This window comes from Petromyzon marinus, chromosome 33 (genome assembly GCF_048934315.1).
Source record: "Petromyzon marinus isolate PM22_M1 ecotype Great Lakes invasive population chromosome 33, UKy_Petmar_22M1.pri1.0, whole genome shotgun sequence".
NCBI classification, from domain to species: Eukaryota; Metazoa; Chordata; class Hyperoartia; order Petromyzontiformes; family Petromyzontidae; genus Petromyzon; species Petromyzon marinus.
The window spans coordinates 12,893,721-12,912,535 of NC_133699.1; the positions used below are offsets into that span (position 1 = coordinate 12,893,721).

The following is an 18,815-nucleotide window of genomic DNA, read 5'->3' on the forward strand; positions in this document are numbered from 1 at the left end:
GGTTGACAGATGACTGGCTGGTGCACCAGCTGTGCCAACCCTCTGCGGTTTAGCCACCCGGCGCTCCGCCCGTTGTTGTGAGCGTTGTGCCTTTGCCCTCCGTTCTACCACCGAGTGACGTCACCGTAGAGCTTGTGCCAGGCTCGGTACACTTTGAAGTCATTCCGTGAAGTGTGCAAGACTCACTGCTGGCAAGTGGGTCACGGGACAGGCTCGGGTGTTAAAAAGAGTGTACTGGCTGAGATGACTGGCATATGCACCACCTGTGCTCCCCACTGTGGCAGCATATGGGCAGACACGGGCGCACACTAACAGGCACGCGCATGTATGCACGCGCACATGGGCACACAAACTCGTGGCAAGGCTATGTGTAGGAGGGGTGCCCTACATACACACACCTGCAGAGGTATGCATTCATCCACATAATCCTTTAATACATACATGCCCCCCCCCCCGACATTGTAATGTATAATTTTCACCACTGACCGAGCACCACCAATGGGGGTTACTGCCACTCTATTGCTCGAGCAGGGAGAGGCTCACCTTTGGCTTTTGCTACGCCGCATCTAACGTGGCGCGTACGCTTATGTAGTGCGGGATACGTGCATGCGATGAGTGCGTACGTAAACACATTCCTGCGGAGGGAGCTGGTAGGAACGTTGGGTTGCTCGGTCAATGGCCAGGGTCAACGGCGGCACCACCACGTGGTGTATTCCGCAAATGACCAACTGCGAGGGCGGGCACAGACCAGCGTGAGTAGGTTAAACGTTGAGTTTTATAAGGGCACCACGGGGTGACCAGCCCCTCCCCACCCAGCCCCACCCCCCACCCAGCCCCACCCTCCCCACTCAGCCCCTCCCCACCCAGCCCCTCCCCTCTCCACCCAGCCCCACCCCTCCCATTTTTGGATGCACGACGGACGAACACAATAATCCCCTGTGGGCTGGTGTAACCAGAGGTTCCTACCAGTACTAAGCATGGCATGATTCACTCCTCTGCAGTGCAATCAAGTCTCGTGACTCCCTCTTTCGTGACAAAACTCGTCCTCTGTGGCCTTCATCGTGCACGCAGAATCCAAAGTGGCTGCAGTTTTCATGACACGATTACTCACTTTATGAATCAGGAACACACGCGATTACTTGCAATTGTACTGTCGTTTCCACTCACCCCACACTGTCCCAATTGTGCTGAATTAATTACGCTTTGTTTACCCAGGATATCCTCCGTCTTGTGACTCTTTTTTCAGGAGGATCCTGACAAGTCTTTGCGGGGGGGGGGGGGGGGGGGGTGGCTGTGATTGCTCCGTATTATTCCAATCAAGTAACTTGTGGGTACTCTTTGGTTCTATTCGGTAAAGTCACGTAGGTAAAAAAAAACCCCATTAAAAATAAAAATCACGACGTTTCAGGCAACAACACTAGTGGCCTTCATCAGGTGAAGGGACCGGACTGTCCAGAGGACAGCGTTGGAGTGAAAACAGCCAAACCCAGGTCGCGTCCACAGCTTAATAGACGCGACCTGGGCTTGGCTTTTTTCATTCCAACGCTGTCCTCTGGACAGTCCGGTCCCTTCACCTGATGAAGGCCACTTGTGTTGTGGCCGAAATGTCGTGATTTTTATTTTTATATTTTATTTTTTTACTTACGTGGCTTTACCGAATAGAACCAAAGAGTATGGATCCTTGCAGTCACGAAAGCTTCAAATCTAGAATTAACTTGTGGGTAACTTTTCAAATTTGGACCATGACGCTGGCAAGTAATGGCCTACTCTTGCGAGTAGGGGGATCTTTAACGTCCGCTCCACAGCAGAGCAAGTTAAATAAAAGTGTGTGGGGGGATCTATAACGTCCATTGTGGAATGGACGCCGTGTCATATTTTTTTTTTATTTTACACACTTTTATTTAACTTGCTCTGCTGTCTGTTTATTAGTCTTTCAAATCTTTTGACTGTTAATATTTTTAGAGAACTGGTCCAGGTCCTGCCGATCTTTTTTTAAAAATAATTGAAATTTAAAACACTACAAACATTTATACAAATCAGGTACAAAAATCAGGTTTTTCAATGCGCACACTTTTATATCCACTCAAAACTAGAAACAAAAATATTTTTACCCCAAAATATATAAAATTTGATGTACTGAATAAAAGTCGGTGGTTTCCTTTTGATATGTTTAATATTCTTTCTGCAAGCCACCCACTTTTATTCAGCACATCAAATTTGTTTAAATGTGGTCAAAGAATGTATTGTCTCATTTTAGGTGCTAATAAAAATGTGTGCATTGTAAAACTAGGTTTTTACCAACTGCTTTATGGTTCACTACACCCGGCAGTAACAATCGGAGCGGCCGCTGGATTGGAACCGCCATCATCCGCAACAAGCGGGGAACGTGCTGCCACTAGGCCATAACGTCTACTGTCACGATTGAAAACTCGAGCAGCTAGAGCAGTGCAGCCCTTCCAGTGACAATCAACGTACAAACTCTGGCAGCTACATCACTAAACAAGAGCCCTGAAATACACTGGAGAGCTCTATCTAAAGTAATTTCAATGTCTCTTCATCCACGCTCGAGGGCCATCTTTAATATGCCCTGCATGAAGTCTTTTGTCACATTTTAATGGATCAGATATTTTAGGTCTCGGCTAAAATGAGCCACACCGAAGTGAAACACCAAATTAAGTTGACAGTTTCTCGTTGCAATGATTGGTTTTGCTTGACAGAATGGGGATGGTTTTAGATTGTATTTGTATGTGTTTGGGCGATTTATCTTCCTTGTAATTTGCACGACCATCATGTTTTTGTATTGTTTGCTGTTGTAACGTTCTCCCCACGCCCCTACTGGATATATGTGAAAAAGAGCTTTATAGCTCATCAGATTCCTCCAGTATAAATATTGTTGGTCATTGAGCCGAGACTATCAACGTTCCACTTACACGCACGACCATGGTTTTATGACAGGCGGCTGTCTGGACTGGAACCCATACGGAGCCGGTTGCTGGCTCACAAGCTCTGAGCCCCGCACCACACGGCCATCTCGCGCACTGGGATCGGAGTCTAACGCACGTCCGTGTTTGTATCCAGGGACCGCTTCCTCGTGCTCAACTACCCGGACAAGCACGCTGAGGGTCTGCAGCAGCTCGCCAGCTGGGTACAGAGCGGTCAGCTCAAGGTGACTATTACTCGCACTAAAGCAGAACGAGTTTGACATGCCAGCTGCGCTATCGGGAGGGACGTTATCGGAGGCGATGAAAATCTCCGCGCGGAACGGCAGAGCCTCCTGGTGTTGTGTGGAAACGGGTATGTATGCGTGTACGCTTAACTTTATTCGCACCGTACGTAGCCAACCGCGCTAATCGGAGGTGCGGGGAAGAGACATCGAGGCCACGAAGTCACACCTCGAGTCACTTCAATGGAACGCTTCTCATCCAAATGTATAAATCCTGTGCCCACGTACGCCTGGATATTGGTGGACAGATTGGAGCTGCATCCATACTGTGCTTGGAAAGCCGTGAATGGTGCAACGTGAAATGATTAACAGCTGCTTCCGTTACCTTCCGTTGACAGGTGAAAGAGACAATCATGGACGGGATAGAAAACGTTGGAGGTAAGGATTGAGTTTAAGACACAAGTGACAGTACATGATTAGGCGTGTTGATAGTAGCAACGGTTCCCTCTTGCAGCCAAGTTAAAAAGGTGCGGTCATGAATCTTGAGACGCTGTGCCCTTTATGGCAAGGTAGGTCAGGCAGCTTGGAAGTTTTAACAAATAATGCCGATGTAAGCAGGAAAGGGGGTGGGGTTTTGTTGTTACAGACGGAGTGCAGATTACTAGCATGGGAATTGTGCAGTGATCAGCAGCCCAGAGGTCACGGTAGAGGATCTCAGCTAATGAAATGTTTGCGAGATGAGGTGTGTGTGTGGGGCATCAACAGCAGTATTGTTAATACCACAGCCCTGGAGTGGCACCCATAGGTCAGTTACCGTCGGCAAAGTGGCAGTGTTGATCGGAGCAGTCCTGGGAGACGAAGTGTTAACTCCCGCGGTGGCTAATGAACCTAGCATTAGGAAGCAATGGAAAAGTGTGGTACCATCAATTGGAGTGGCCGAGATGACCGATTGAACCTGCCTGACTTATACAAGACTGAACATTTAACCAAATCTTGGTTCATAATTAAAGTTTTTGGGTTAGATCGCGTTATTTATAAATGTGTCACAACCTTCCACCATCCAACATGGCCAATCAGTAAAAAATGTGTTACGATGACAAAAGACAAATAGACTACTTTAGCCCACTGGTGTGTTGAAGAGTGAATCCACAACATTTACAATTTGTTGGGGCTCAACAATGATGTCATCCTGCACTATTTAAGACCGGAAGCAGGTGGATGGCTTCACAATTCTGGCAAATCGCCCGAAGATGCAAGGATTTAATTTCCAGCGCAACGTCGTACTCAAATTGTAAATGTTGTGGATTCACTCAACACACCGGTAGGCTAAAGTAGTGAACTATTTGTCTTTTGTCAACGTAACACTTTTTTTTACTGACTAGCCATATCGGGTAGTGGAGGGTTGTGAAATTTATAAAAATGCGATCTAACCCAAAAACCTTTATTATGAATAATACTGGTTGCGAAAGCCGATGCGTTAAACAAATCTTGGTTACCGATTCAACCGCTTCCAAACCCATGCAGTTTTTAGTTTGACAACACAGCGCGGCGTGAAACAGCCACTTGTCATTTGCTTGGAACTTTGTCCAAGTGCTAACATCGGCGAGCATGTTCAGAAAGTTTCGACTGCGTGTAGTCCACAATCCACCTGGGGTTGGGCTTAACGAGTACCAATCTGTGGCAACTCGACAGCGGTTGTCCTCGGGAAATGACCCTTGCCATTGGAATGTGGAAGTTTTACCACTGGCTCGGGGTGGTGAAACTTCCGGTGACACCATTGTGTGTGTGTATGAAATGCACGATTAAAAAAAAACTGAAACGGTAGAAGAGGGATCAGCCTTACAGATGTTTACAAAAGGAACCGAGTTGTGTAAAAGCGGCACACTCATTGCCCGACTACTCTTAATCCATAATAGATGTTACTTACATTAGTTTTGTGATCTCGTTAAGGAGCATAAACCATCGCGCAAACTCGAACAAAGACGGTCACTGCATCGCACGCATTCAGATGTCCTTCTGCTCTTCCTTCCGATATTAGGGAAGTCACTGGAGCTATGCACTTTTAAATCTAGTTGACAAGCTCGTTTCTTTAGAGCTGCTTTTTGTGTTTAGTTTGTGGTCATTCCCCTGCACCTCCGATTGGCACGGTTGGCTACGCATGGTGTGAAAGAGGTTCAACATACAAAAACATGAAAACGGTGGCTCTACAGCATGTAGAACAGATGTCTCAATACACCATTTAGCTTCAGGTTCTGTACATAACTTAAGACGTAGGTTTCCAAAGGAAATATTATGACTCGTACATAATTGGTTCTGGGTCAGGCCAGATCAATTTGGCTAAATTTGCCGCAAGACCCTCCACCACTCGACAAAGCCAAACAAATTGCCGCATGGTGTACTAGCGTTTAACAACGCACCAATTAACGTTTAAACTCACACCGGTGAGTTATAGCAATTCTCACAAGCATATTTAACACGGTGTAGTTTGCGTCAGGAAAATCCAGGATGTCTTGACTACCGTATAATCGTAGTGTGACCGCAGCCCATCTTATAACTTGGTCGGAGCCATAACTGTGACCATGGCCACGGTATGCATCAAGCCAGTATGCATTGCAAGGTTGGCACTGGCTGCGTCGTTGCCCGATGGGTCGTCGTACAATGCACGTTGTGTCCTCGCCCCCTGCCCGCAGCTGCCTTCGTGTCCATGATGCAGGGCGGCAACATTGGCAAGCAGCTGGTGCTCGTGAGCCCCCTGTAACGGTGCCCCCTGCCACAGCCCTACTGGACAGCACGAGGGTGGCAGGAACGGCGGGGGGGGGGGGGGGCTGGTGCAACCGTGGCCGCGCGATCTGCCAGCGCAAGCCGAACCCCGTATCCAAGTCAAGATATGTCTGGCTTGTCCGGGGCACACGCAGCATCACATCGTGCGGTAGTCAATGGCACGCTGCCCAATGGTTTCAAAAAAAATGTTTTGCCAACGGTAGGCCATTGTGTGGGCAAAGAGCACCGCCACTTGCAGAACAGGCGGTTTCGCTCGGTTTTTTTGTAGAAACAAAGGGAGGCCCCCTCTGTAGAGAAGCTTTAGCGTAGTGGAGTACAGGCAAGCCACAATGGGATTGTTGAGCATCAACGTCACAGTGCCTACGCATTGGTCATGTGGCAGTGTATTGAGTCAAATAGAAATGGGTAATTATGCTCGCAATGTGTGCTAAGAATTGCACTTGTGGCAATCGATTATTCAAGCGTTCTAATTTGACAAATCAGTGGCAAAATCGATTCTTAAATTGAATCGCATCCCCAAATTGAAGTTGCATGGCGTTGTTACATGCATTAGTACGCGTAACGATTGTAGCACTTTCATCCCCTCTTATAGTTTGTGAGAATTAATAAATTGGCTGTCACGCCATCTGCCATGTAAACGTTCATGGTGGATCACCGATCCATAATTGGAACCCTGCAGGCAGAAAGCTGTGTCTTGCTTGTAGCTTGCAGCTATTGCCTTGTGAACTAATTGTTGGTACTGCAGCTTGATGTGGTAGTATTGAACTGCTGGTCATCATCAATTTCAACGGTCAGTTTGGTGGCTCACACAAGGATGATGATGATTGTTGTTATTTATAGCCACTTTCTATGTAATGAGATGGTGCCTCGAGGTGGCACTACACCCAAATAGGTTTTCACGGAGCATTATTGCGTTTGCATATATTTCTCCAAGTTTATATAAACATTTCTCCAGGCTCTTTTTCCACTTGTATATCTAATGTAAGAATTGGCCAAATATCTCATAGGACAATAATAAAAAGGTCTTCATGCTCCTAAAGAGTTTAAAAGTGCCTCTTTTTTTCATCAAGGCACAGCAAAGTTTTAAATCAAAGTGTCTCCCTGGTGTAGTGCATCCATCGGTGGCTTTGAACCGTGGATGGAAATTCAAACTCGGTTATGGCTGGGGCCAGTGTCTCCACTGGACAACCACTTGACTGCCAACAAAATGGTAGTGAGAGAGTTAATGGGCTAAGATGAGCCCTGACTATTACCACAGCAGATTTCACACTACTGCAGTCGTCTCGTAAATGATTAAACATTATGGGTAGTTGCTAGCCATCTAACATATTTGACCTTTCCCCCCCCCCACTCTTTACGCACTCGGTTTCTGCTCTTGAAATAGCAATCCGAAATAATCAAATAAATGACCGAAACAATGACGTGCAAACCACTCTGCACCACCCACTACATAGGCATATAAAACGCATTTTATTGCCGAGCCGTTGATGGAATAGTTTTGAGAATATACATTAAACACAAAATGTTACACGTTGTACAAATTTGTGTTGGGCTGTTATCTGTGCCGGTCTTTTGAGTCTATCAACTTCTTTGTTGTAATGTTGAATTAATTACGGATTGATGCCTGTACAGCGCTGGGGTTGACTGCTGAAACTTGGTAAAGTGTGGTCTTTATAGCCTGCACACAAGGGGGCAGAAAAACATTCAATTTAGTCTTCCGAATTGAGGCACGAGAACCAGATGCACACAGCATCCAACAATTACCACACACGCAAGAGAGGTCCCTGTTGAGTCTTAGTCAATGTCGTGGCAAGTGCCCTTTGAGAGCCCCTGTTAAGCCAGCACCACAAGGGGCTGATTTTGTGGTCAGCATCATGCCCATGACCATTGAATGCTTATGAATATAATACCAAAACCGGTATTTATTATTTAAGGCTGAGTCTGCCGATGGGAAGCTTAGGACACTTATAACATCTCATTGGAATTGTGAATGGCTTCATTCAATGTCTCACTTGTACCGCGTCTCATTCATTCCATTGGCCGGAAAGAATATTATCAATGTAAATTAAATAGGTAACTTTTAAGAACAATTTGACATCTATCATTGGCATAAGAATTTACTTTCATCAGAGCATGCCTAGCGAGCTGCTACCCACTCGCACACTTGGGCCAACATCGGCAGCAACAAGGGGTCATGCGTGCTTTCCAAGGCTGTCCACAATTGTCAGGTTGGTGCCATTTGCACTACCAAAAAGGCTTCAGTTTCATTTATTTGGTATAGCCCTGTGAGCCATTCGGCTCTTGAATAGGGTGCCACCGCAACAAATAAAAAAAAACATGAACAAGAAAACATCTTTAAGTAACTTTGCGCAAACAGAAAAATCCGGGAAAAAAAAACAACAAAAAGGTACGGCTGCATCCACGCTGGAGCCCACACTGGACTTGGCGGTGGACATTAGGCACGGCGAGATTCACCCTACCTGGTGAACCCGGTTCAACGCCGGTTCTTTCCGTCTCGATTTACCGTCTTCCTTTGTAATGTTCCTCGTGTGTTTTTCTGTCACGATTGTGCAGTAATGTTCATTCCACTTGACTACACGTTATATCGCTTGCATGAAGCGTAAATGGTTCTCAGGTACATGATTCACTGTATCGATTGTAGGAATCGGGGGTGGTCCCAGCAACAAAAACATGGTGAGGGGCAGACTGTTATACAAAGTCAATCGTGTTGGGAAACGAAATTTATTACATAAAAGTTTTCATTACATAACAAATGTATCTAAATTTAGAGCCGTATATTTCTTTATTTACAATTGTACACTTGTGCAAAATCAAAAAGTATGACATACAATAGTCACCTACAAATATTGGGGGAATGAAAGGTTAACATAGTGCTGGTGACATAACCGATTTTAAACAAATGATGCATCGCTATGTGCCTCGCAGCCTCTGCTTTAACGCGCTCTCTTCAGTGTTTTAGTGAATGGTAGATACACCACGGAATTTAGTGATAGATACACCACGGTGGCAAGATGTTAACTACCTCGCCTGGTATACAGGAGGTCGTGAGTTCGATCCCAACACTGACACCTACATATTTGGAGTTTCCACGTCTCTCCCCGTGGTCACGTGGCTCTTTCTCAGGGTCCTACGGTTTTTCCCTCCACATTTATAATAAACACGCATTTAGAGAATTTGTCTATTACATTTTTCCACGCGACAAGCCACTTCGTTGAGCTATCATTTTGTGGCCAGGTCGCTTATGAAAAAGAGCTACATAGCTCAGTGGGCCTTACCTGGTAGAACACAAAATAGTTGATAGTAATAGTTTAAATATTTTGACAGATGAATGCGTGCATACGTACGTGATCTCTCGGAAGGCTCTCTTCTCCTGGTACTTCACTTTGTGTTTCCTCTTGAACCTGGGACGGAAGGATATGCGTGTATAGATGTCAACGTAGGCACGCAAATGAAGGTTTACACTTCAAACAACAGAGTCGGCAAGTGTTGCAAATACGCATGGCAGGGAAGCTGAATGTGGTGTCCCGCTTGCACCAGTGATTTGCAATAAGCTTGCACTCGTGTGAAGGTTGCATGGGTGAGCGTATGCATGTTTCACTACGAAAGCAATAATACAAGAGATTTATGGAACGCTTTCAATCCTTTACCCAAGCCAGGTGATGCTGTGATTAAAACTGGTGAGAAAGCCATAAAAGAGGCTATTTCTGGTGTAGGACAATCAGCTAAGGCCAATGCATACATTATCAAAGCATATTTGTTTGCATTTTTCACCACAAGAATGTGTGGTTCATGTAATAGGTGTCTGTTTGGTGTTTGAACATCTTAGGACAACTCCTGTATTATTGCCAGAGGGTAAAGCCTTTTATTTTTGAGAGTCTTGATACCGGCAAAAAGGGTACCGGATATAACGTCCATGCTGTATGCCTAGAAGCAAAGTGCATACATAGACTGTGGACTACTACGTGTGTACGTGTGTACGTGTGTCCGCATGAATGTACACAATGCTGCTCCGAGTGGCCTTAGATGATGTCTGAGCTTGGCCCAGGGGACATGGTGATGCCACCACAATGGGACCCAGTGACAGTGACTGCTGCTACTGCTTTGTCACTGCTATGCTTGAGCGACCACTCACTTGGCTCTCTCTCTGGGCTCCAGCATGTTCCGCTTGTGAAGGCTCTTGAATCGATCCATCAGCAGGCTGCCCTCAGGCTAAGGGAGTCAAGAGGTGGGAAAACAAGACTTGTAGGCAAAGCAACAACTCAACAACAATCCAACCCTGAAGTGGTTCAATGTAGTTGTCATGACTTTGGGGGTGATGGTTCAAGGATCGATAATTTTTTGCAAGTTTCTATCAATCCCTTAGGGTCTCTGTTTTAAAGTTCTGTTCTATTCCATTCCTCTAAATGTTACGTTGCCAAATAATTTGTATGAATCGTAAAGAATGGATTACTAGCTCACGAATGGAATCATGTATCACGGGCATAATAATTTGCTGCATAATTCCACGCGTAAAGTGTTAAATGACACTATAATTATCACTGGAAAGCCCCCTCTTACAATATTTCCTTTCATCACAAAGCAAACCACCAGCCTTGGTGGGATTGTGGTTATAGAGTGCTCGGTCTTCCAAGTGGATGATTTCCAAGTTCAAATCCTGGTCAAGGGTAAACTCGGACTAATCACCCCTCGAGGGATATGATATAAATCGAGTAGCACTTCACGATTCACCACCATTTTGGGATTGTGGAGTTTCCACCACTAGCGAGTGGCCTCTAAGGGTGAGTGCTGAGTGACCACCCCATGGCTCGTTAAGGCAGGACAACAAGGTCTAAAGGTGTCCGAAGCCAGTTTACACGGAGTAGATTGGTTCTGTCGTCTGGTAATGTCTGCTGGGAAAACGTAAAACCTTGCGAAGTTATATCCAACTGCAAGCCAATGGTGAGCCAGATTCGTATCACAAATGATCAATTCGATAACTGTCCAGAAGAGAAATCTATTTGTTTCAATGCAAGAATACAAATTGCGACGAGGGTAGACAAACAATGAATGAACATTACTGCCGTTTGTATCATGTTCTCCCAGTGCATTAATGCCTACATGGACAATGCAAAATGTGGTAACAAGCACACGTACAATATAACAGGCACATGCGCACACACACAAAGCAAACATGCGTAATCACATGGGAGGGCCTACACACATGTAATCATGCAAACACGTCTACTAAAATTTAAGCATACAAACACGCATGCTTCCGTATGTTTGTGTGCGAGCTGGCCCAGTGCCCTTTACATCCAGGAAAGCCTCAATGACTTTGACCAGCCAATTCCATTAAAACATGTTGAGGATACCCATTCAAGTGGAGGAACAACACTTATGCATACATACATACACGTAATAAGCAGGCACGCATTGGCAAGCATACACACGCACGATCATACACACAGCTTGTGCAAGAGCATGCGCAGACGTTCACACAAGCATGCGAATACACGCATCCGAGTTTGCACATGTATATACAGTACATGCTTAAGCATGCAGTGCGCGTATAACCGCGTTACCTTGAGCTCACGCAGCGTGCCAACGAGTTCGTCGCTCAGTTTCAAGTCCACATCGGGTTCCGCATATCTGCAGCACAAGTGCACACACATCCGCTTAGCGTCCTGCCATGAAACTCCTCGCATCAAACAGTGTATACTGAAAAGAGCAGAAGCTTCCTTCTGGTTAATAGAGTACTTTAAAAGAGCATAGGAATGCTGTTACTCATGCCGCATGGAGAATCGCACCCATGTCCCTGACGTGTGTGTGTGTGCGTCTCTGTGCCGGGCATGGTGCTGGCCACCCACCCCCATGCGTAGCCATGCCGGCCTTCACAGGCGCTGCTCGTGAACAGCACTTGCCTCAACAGTCTGTTAAGGCTACAGGGGGGAGTGGGGGAGGATCTTTATTTTTGCTCACTTGAGACGTCCCAGCCTCTTGGGCTTGTTGATGTTCCGCAACCGCTTCTCCTGGCGGTGCAGCTTACGCCGGGCCAGCTCCGCTTGCCGGGCGTGCACCTCCTTGCGCACCCTGCGCAGCTGCTGCGCCTCCAACCCCCGTACCCGCGCCACCTTCTCAGCTTTGCGGCGCCGCTCCTGCACGCGTCGGGGGGCGGTAGTGGGCGGGAGGGAAAACAAGACGTTACACGTTAAAGAGGGTCACACACGGGCAAACGTCACGCAGCACGGCGTGGATAATCGGCTGCATGTCACGACCCACCAAAGGGCGCCAAGGGAAATCGCATCGCTCGTCGCGGCACGACAAGTGGTCGCTTGCGACAAGACGCATCACAGCGAGTGATCGCGTGTGACGGTTGTGGCGTAAGGGGAGTGGTCGTGTGGGCCATCGCAGTGAGTTGCTGTGCGCTGCGATGTGCGGCGAGGCTTCACGTGTGCATCGTGGGGTGAACGCTGCGTCTCCGTGTCAATCCAGCGCACCTTTGCTCTTTGTTGTTCCATTACATTGAATTTTCTCATTTGGTTTCACTGGCCTGTTAAGCCTGTCTAACGTTAAGACTATGACTCCATGGCTACAGATGGGTTGTAGGAGGGGTGAAATAGCTCGGGACGACGGTGTCAGCCCCTCGCCTTGGAATCCTCCCTTGTTACTCTCGCATCCCATTTGTCACCGTGATGATGGACTCATCACAGTGGGGTTTTCATTCATGAAATTATTCATGAAATTGGAATGCGTGTCAAGAAGGCATATCGACTAAATCGGTGTTCTTCACTAATGTTCAGAGGTTGGGCCACTTTCGCCAAGAGACATCACCATTGAGAGGGCCACCACACCGCCTGCAAGGGGGCGTTTTCACATTTGTGTATTGTACAGGGGCCGCACTAAAGGCCACCAAGGGTCCGCCGGTGGCCCCGCTGCGGGCCTTGCAATGAAGAACGCTGGACTAAAATTATACACGAGGTCACATTTTATACTGCAGCGCCCTGAAATATTACGCCCGCAAACAATTCCATGAGATCCTCAGCAATGCTGGCGTGGTCCCAGTGTGCCCCAGCACGTGCTTGTCTCCCACCTGATCCTTGGCTGCCTTCTCGCGTCGCCGCTGCTGCGGGGTCTTCTTGTCCAGCCGGCTCACGGCGCGGACCGACACCTTCTTGGCACCTCCTTCCTCCACGTCCGCCTTCTCAGCCTCCCCCTCCGACTCCTCGAAGAGGCCCTCGCAGATCTCTTTGAACAGAGATGCCTGTGTGCAGCCCAGAAGCAGCGAGAATGGGTCAACGATATTCATGTAAGTTGAGTGCAGTGCAAAGTGGAGCATTGAAGTGCAGCGATGGGGCCATGGAGTACCGTTGTGCAGTGTGCAGTGCAGAATGAGCCGTAACTACAGTGGAGGTTGAAGTGTAGAGTACTTCAGTGTAGGAAGGTAGTGTGTGGTGTAGAATGGTGGTGTAGTGTAGGGGACTGTGGTGTAGTGCAATGTAGGGATCATGGTCCAGTGTGTAGCTTAGGGCCATAGTGCAGTGTAGGGGATCATGGTGCAGTGTAGGGGACCATGGGGCAGTATATGGGACTATGGTATGGTGCAGTGTATGGGACTATGGTATGGTGCAGTGTAGGGGACTATGGTGAAGTGTAGGGGACTATGGTGCAGTGTAGGGGAGCATGCTGCGGTGTAGAGACCATGGTGCAGGGTAGGGGACCATGGTGCAGTATCGTGTAAGACGGTGCAGGTGAAGACCTGAGTGGGCCGTTCTTGCCCCGCAGGAAAGCGAAGCCGTCGTTCCAGCTTCTTCTGCTCACGCAACTTTTTCACCTCCACCGCATGGGCATCCAACAGCAGCATCTGTGAACGACACATGCCCACAAGCGCACACACACAAACACACCCAGAACACACGTACACAGAACACGCACTGTCAGCTGGTTTTAATTAATGTTGTCCGTCCTAAACATTTCCAAAGAAGGCACCTGTTGTCTGGCGCAGATGCAGAGTCCAGTTTCACAAAGTCTCTCAACAATTGAGCCCTGTGACTCAAACCAAGCCTGGGATTGAACTGAGCTCTGGTGGAATGAAGCAAGCCCCATGGAGGAGCGGGGGGTGTACAGTGCGGTGCCCTCAGCCCCGCAAGCGCGGCCAACGAGGCCGGCACGGGGTCCCACACGGGTCGTCACATTCTGGCCTTGCGGCCACGAATACTGGGAGCGCAAGGATGGCTTTCATCATTGGGCACCGCAGAGGCACTTTTGAAGGTTCACTGGGGTCAGGTAAGTGACTGCACAGCTGGTACGGTGGGATGTGAATCAGCTGTCAACACTGGCCATAATGATCCAACTAACAAGGCTTCAACTCTGCCCTAGCTCATTAACCTCGCCCTTTAAAGTATCTAAGACTGGCTTTTCACAATGACTTTCAGCAGCCACTCAACATATTATAGCCCTATCACTAATAATTCAGCTCAAACCTCCTTCATGAACAAATTAACTAGGACCAAAAGTAGCACACGTGGGTTATAACCATACCCCACTGTTGCTCAGCTCATAACTCTTAACTAGTGTCATCTTGACCAGCAGCTAGGAAAGAGACCATCTGGTTATCAGTTAGGTAGTATTTGCATATTCATGAGTGTGCCAGTAGTCTATGTAGGCTTTTTAGAGAATCTTTGTGTGTTTGGTGTGGAAAGCAGTTGTGCAGATACTGGTGACCTGGATTTGATTCCAGGTCATTGATATATTTATTGTCAACATGCATGCTTCATGTGTGTATATAATAAAACACTGAATACCCTCCTCCAGGAAGGGGCATCTCAATAGCGCTTTACACATGACAAACTACATACTGTATGTCTTAACCATTTAAAACTATCAACTAAACAATTTATTATTTTATCCACTGAGATATGTAGCTCTTTCAGAAGCAACCTGGCCACAAATGATAGTTCAACAAAGTCTCTTATCATGTGGAGGGAAAAACCAGAGGACCCGGGGAAAAATCCACATGACCATGGGGAGAATATGCAAACTCCGAATATACAGGTGGCAGGGTCGGAATCGAACCCACGCACTCCTGTTTACCAGGCGAGGGAGTAAACATCTTGCCACTGCACCAGGGTAGTGAGATGAAAGGGAGCCCTCAGTGAGTTGTTTCTATACGGCACAAGGTGACTCAGCACCACCTGGGCCTGCAAGTGTGCATTAGTCTGCCTGCCAGAAGGAGGTGTTTTAAAGTACAATGCATCACCTGGTGGTCTTCGTAGGCGGGGTTGTAAGAGAGGCCTGGTAGGGGAGCTTCTACAGCTGGGACACGAGATGGCTTTTCCAGCATCAGAATGTGTGGCTGTAAAGGAAAAACCATGCAAGATCCGACCAGCAGAGAGCACACAACTGCATTAACAGAAATACATCAACCCACAGACACGTGCAGACAAGCAACTACACAAACATTCACAACCACAAACAGAACCAAATTAATACACCATAACCACATGACACTAAACACAGCCATCGACCGAGGCATGCATATGGTCCAAGTGCTGAGTCAGGGTATGAAGGATTGTGCAGTGAATGTGGTAAAGCCCTGGAAAGAATTGGGTGGTTAAAAAGAGTACCAAGAACACTGACCCCACATGGGTGGGAATACCAGGAAAGTGATCAATAAGTATCGAAATGAGCATGTAGCAGGAGTCATCATATGGTGCCAGTGAGAATTTTGAAAGCGGTACGTACAGGTGGTGAATGCGTACAAGCAGCATGCGCCAACAGCGAGGCTGTGAGCAGGGCTCACCTTCACTCGTTTGCGCTTGGTTTGTTCAAGAAACCAATCATCCTGGCCCTGCAGCTCCTTGCCCAGGGGCCCTGAACCACACGGCGACATCACAATGACATTTCTTTAGAACTGCTTTGTGTTTAGTTTGTTGTCCTTCCCCCGCACCTCCCATTAGCGCGGTTGGCTATGTACGGTGCTGAAGGAGTTCAACGATCTTGTTTCATATAATTTTAGTTTAACAATTGAGTGTACATTCAATATATGGAATGTTTCATGCACAAATCAATTATGGATATAGTTAATTACATTGTAGTGTGATTGGAACCACTGCGTGCATACTGAAACATCTTAAACCTGGGCATGTCTTGCTCAATGCTCGACATAACCAGACTACATCTAGCCGTGCAGGTGGCTTGGTAGCTCAGAGGGCTGATACTATAATGGAGCAGTGAGCAGGAATTGCTGAGAAACTGGGTTCAAATCTGCATCCCAGCCACAAGCGATTCAACCAAGTTGTCAATTTTACGATGGAGTCAATGGTCTCTGCTCAGCCACCAATGACTGCAGAAAAAAAGTATATAACACTTTAGTTCAGCATCTAATTCCACATATTTTAGTTCCCAAAGATTAAATATTTTAGTATGATCGACATGCTATAAGCACTGTGAACAGAGTACATCATTAAAGGTGTCCCAATGTTGAGTTTTGAATGTACATTTCAAAACCTCGTGACTAAATTACCGCAACAGCACCAATTGGAATATAGCTGTATAAACAAAGCAACAACAAGAATCGCCGGCCGCAACAGCTGTCAGACAACAACAGCCCCGACTGTGGCCTCACCGTTGCTATCCCACAAGTCATAGAATGGGCGCTCGGCCTTCCCTGGCTCAGGCGGGGCGCTGGCTCGCTTCCGCGCTGCACGTGCCCGCGCAAGCAGCAGCCTCTCGGCACGAGCGTCGGCGCCGGAGTTGGGCCCGTACCGCTCGCACCGCGCCACACGCCGGCGTGCGCGACGTGCGCCAGGGACTTGCTGCACGCTCAGGCTGGACAGCGCCACGCTCGTATCAAACGCCACTCTCCCCCTTGCATATGCGTGCAGCATTCGTTCCTTTATTGTAATTTGTCGATTAAAAAAACACCCACATACATATACACCATGCATGTCTGCAATTGCAAAGGTCCCTCATTTGGCGTTAGAGACTGACGGTCGGAGTGCTTTCTGTCAGCACGTATTAGGCCACGGTGGTGAGATGTAAACTACCTCGCCTGGTATCCAGGAGGTTGTGGGATCGATCTCGACCCTGACGCCTGCTGCTGTATATTTGGAGATTACATGTCCGTCTCCCCGTGGTTGCATGGATTTTTCTCCGGGTCCTCCGGTTTTCCCCTCCACATTTAGAAACAGGCGTTTAAGAGTAGTTGGCTGCTATGAATTTCCACATGATCTGCCAATTTTGTAGAGCACCAAGCCTGAAAACCTCGGTCTCGCAAGTGCTTAAGTTCATAGAAAGCATCAGGCACTCATTTAAGGTTGAATAGACAATGCGTGCATAGGGCATATCGAGATATCACTTGCTGTTGCTGCACTAGAAACAAATCCATAATGGTAGAATTCTAACCCCACACACGAACCACTACATATTACTCACCATGTACACTCACAAAAGTAGACATATCCTATACACAATAACGCTATTATATATTAATACACATTATAACACTTTACACATTATTAATACACTAGTGCGATTCGTTTAAAGATTAACTATGTTTCTTAACACACTCACAATATCACGACCAAATTACTTATTTTAGACGTATAGACTGCCGGGCCACGTTCTGATCGTGAGAACCAATTTAGCTTTGCACGGCAACCAAGGTGATAATGGTAGTGGCAAAGCCATGCACACATTATAAATCCTTCGTCTCCACGTCACTGGACCAGGTACAGGACTGTCGTTGTTTTAAAGCTCAATTTCGAGGAACACTCACTTTAGGGGGGTGTCTACTCCGGAGCTGGGCTGCAGAATGAGATCGATTTTCAAGGGCCTGTCCTGGCGGCCTTTGTTCGAATTTCGGTCTGTTGGGGGAAGAAAGGTAGTCAATACAATCTTAAACGACCGAGTTCTCGAGTTAAAACGAAACAGCAAAAGATGGGGAGCGGTTATACAGTTTGGCTTGTGATATAATTATTTCTAGAACTATTTAAAAACAAGTTTCAATGCACGTGTTATACCGTCTACAATATGGTCAGCGGTGTAGAGTTAAGTATCTGGTTGATCGGTTTAATTACTAGTGCTAGGATCTCGCTGGTTAGTGCGATTAGTTTAAAGTTTGATTTGCTCGTGATTATGGTTAGCGACAGGTTAGCTGGTGCGGTTTGGGTTACGTGTCTGATGTGAACATTTCACTTTGTGCTTACAGCCCTTTGTGAGACTCAAGCATGCGTATGCTTTTATATTATCGGCGAAAACGTACCTTTTGATTTATTTTTGGTGTCGAAGAAGAAAATGCTTGCATCCGGCTGATCTTTCACCAGCCCCCTGTACAAGGAGACACGCGGCCAAGGCGATGCGAGATTGTCACTTCGGTAAAACCTAAGCCGATGATTCACACGCGCGCCGGGTAATTCTGAATCACACTACATAGGGAAGCATCTATAACATAATTATCTGAATTGGTTCCCGTTTTAATTGAGAAGCCTCAATCCCACAAACAAGGGGTGGTGTGTGGGGGGAGGGGGGGGTAAGTCGCAGCCCTTAGCTCCGCGGGCATCGAGTCGCGCTCGGCGGCGGGTAAACCAAGAAAGGCAGGCTTGCATTCGCGGCCTGGCATCATAACTCGCTCGTGGGCTCACCCCGTGGTCCGCTCCTGCAGCCTCACGTCCTCCAGGAACTCCTCGACGTCCGTGACATCGCTGCACTTGACCCAGTTCTTCTTCTTGTTCTTATTCATCTTTTTCCGCTTCGGCCGCGCCTCGGCCACTTGGGCGCCACGTTGCTCCGCCATCTTGTCCAACCCGAAAGAACGACGCAACGTCACTTCCGGCCTCACGGAGTCCGCGAGTTTCTTGGGCTTCTAACGGGC

The 18,815-nt window shown here is 47.4% G+C and overlaps 2 protein-coding genes across 3 annotated transcripts in view; one reads left to right on the forward strand and one right to left on the reverse strand.

Annotated features, from left to right (window-relative positions):
- The window catches only part of PTGR2 (prostaglandin reductase 2), a 28,043-nt gene extending 20,558 nt beyond the window's left edge, over positions 1-7,485 (forward strand). The window contains exons 8-11 of one of the 2 annotated variants that reach the window (XM_076071554.1): positions 3,079-3,166; positions 3,562-3,601; positions 5,854-5,948; positions 6,050-7,485. In XM_076071554.1, the coding sequence (XP_075927669.1) occupies positions 3,079-3,166; positions 3,562-3,601; positions 5,854-5,921 (196 nt within the window). In that variant the 3' untranslated portion in view covers positions 5,922-5,948; positions 6,050-7,485. Of the gene's footprint in view, positions 1-3,078; positions 3,167-3,561; positions 3,602-5,853 lie in introns of both variants that reach the window. The other variant, XM_076071555.1, reaches the window with a different exon arrangement.
- On the reverse strand, positions 7,394-18,771 carry NOP53 (NOP53 ribosome biogenesis factor). The gene is made up of 13 exons (XM_032965218.2): positions 18,586-18,771; positions 18,207-18,271; positions 17,721-17,808; positions 16,569-16,771; positions 15,744-15,814; positions 15,201-15,296; positions 13,701-13,805; positions 13,035-13,205; positions 11,924-12,099; positions 11,527-11,593; positions 10,098-10,174; positions 9,310-9,366; positions 7,394-7,622 (listed from the first exon to the last, which is right to left on the reverse strand). Exons 1-13 carry the CDS (start codon positions 18,735-18,737, stop codon positions 7,616-7,618), a joined length of 1,335 nt encoding a protein of 444 aa, XP_032821109.2. The 5' UTR covers positions 18,738-18,771; the 3' UTR covers positions 7,394-7,615.
- Positions 18,772-18,815: the final 44 nt, after the last annotated feature.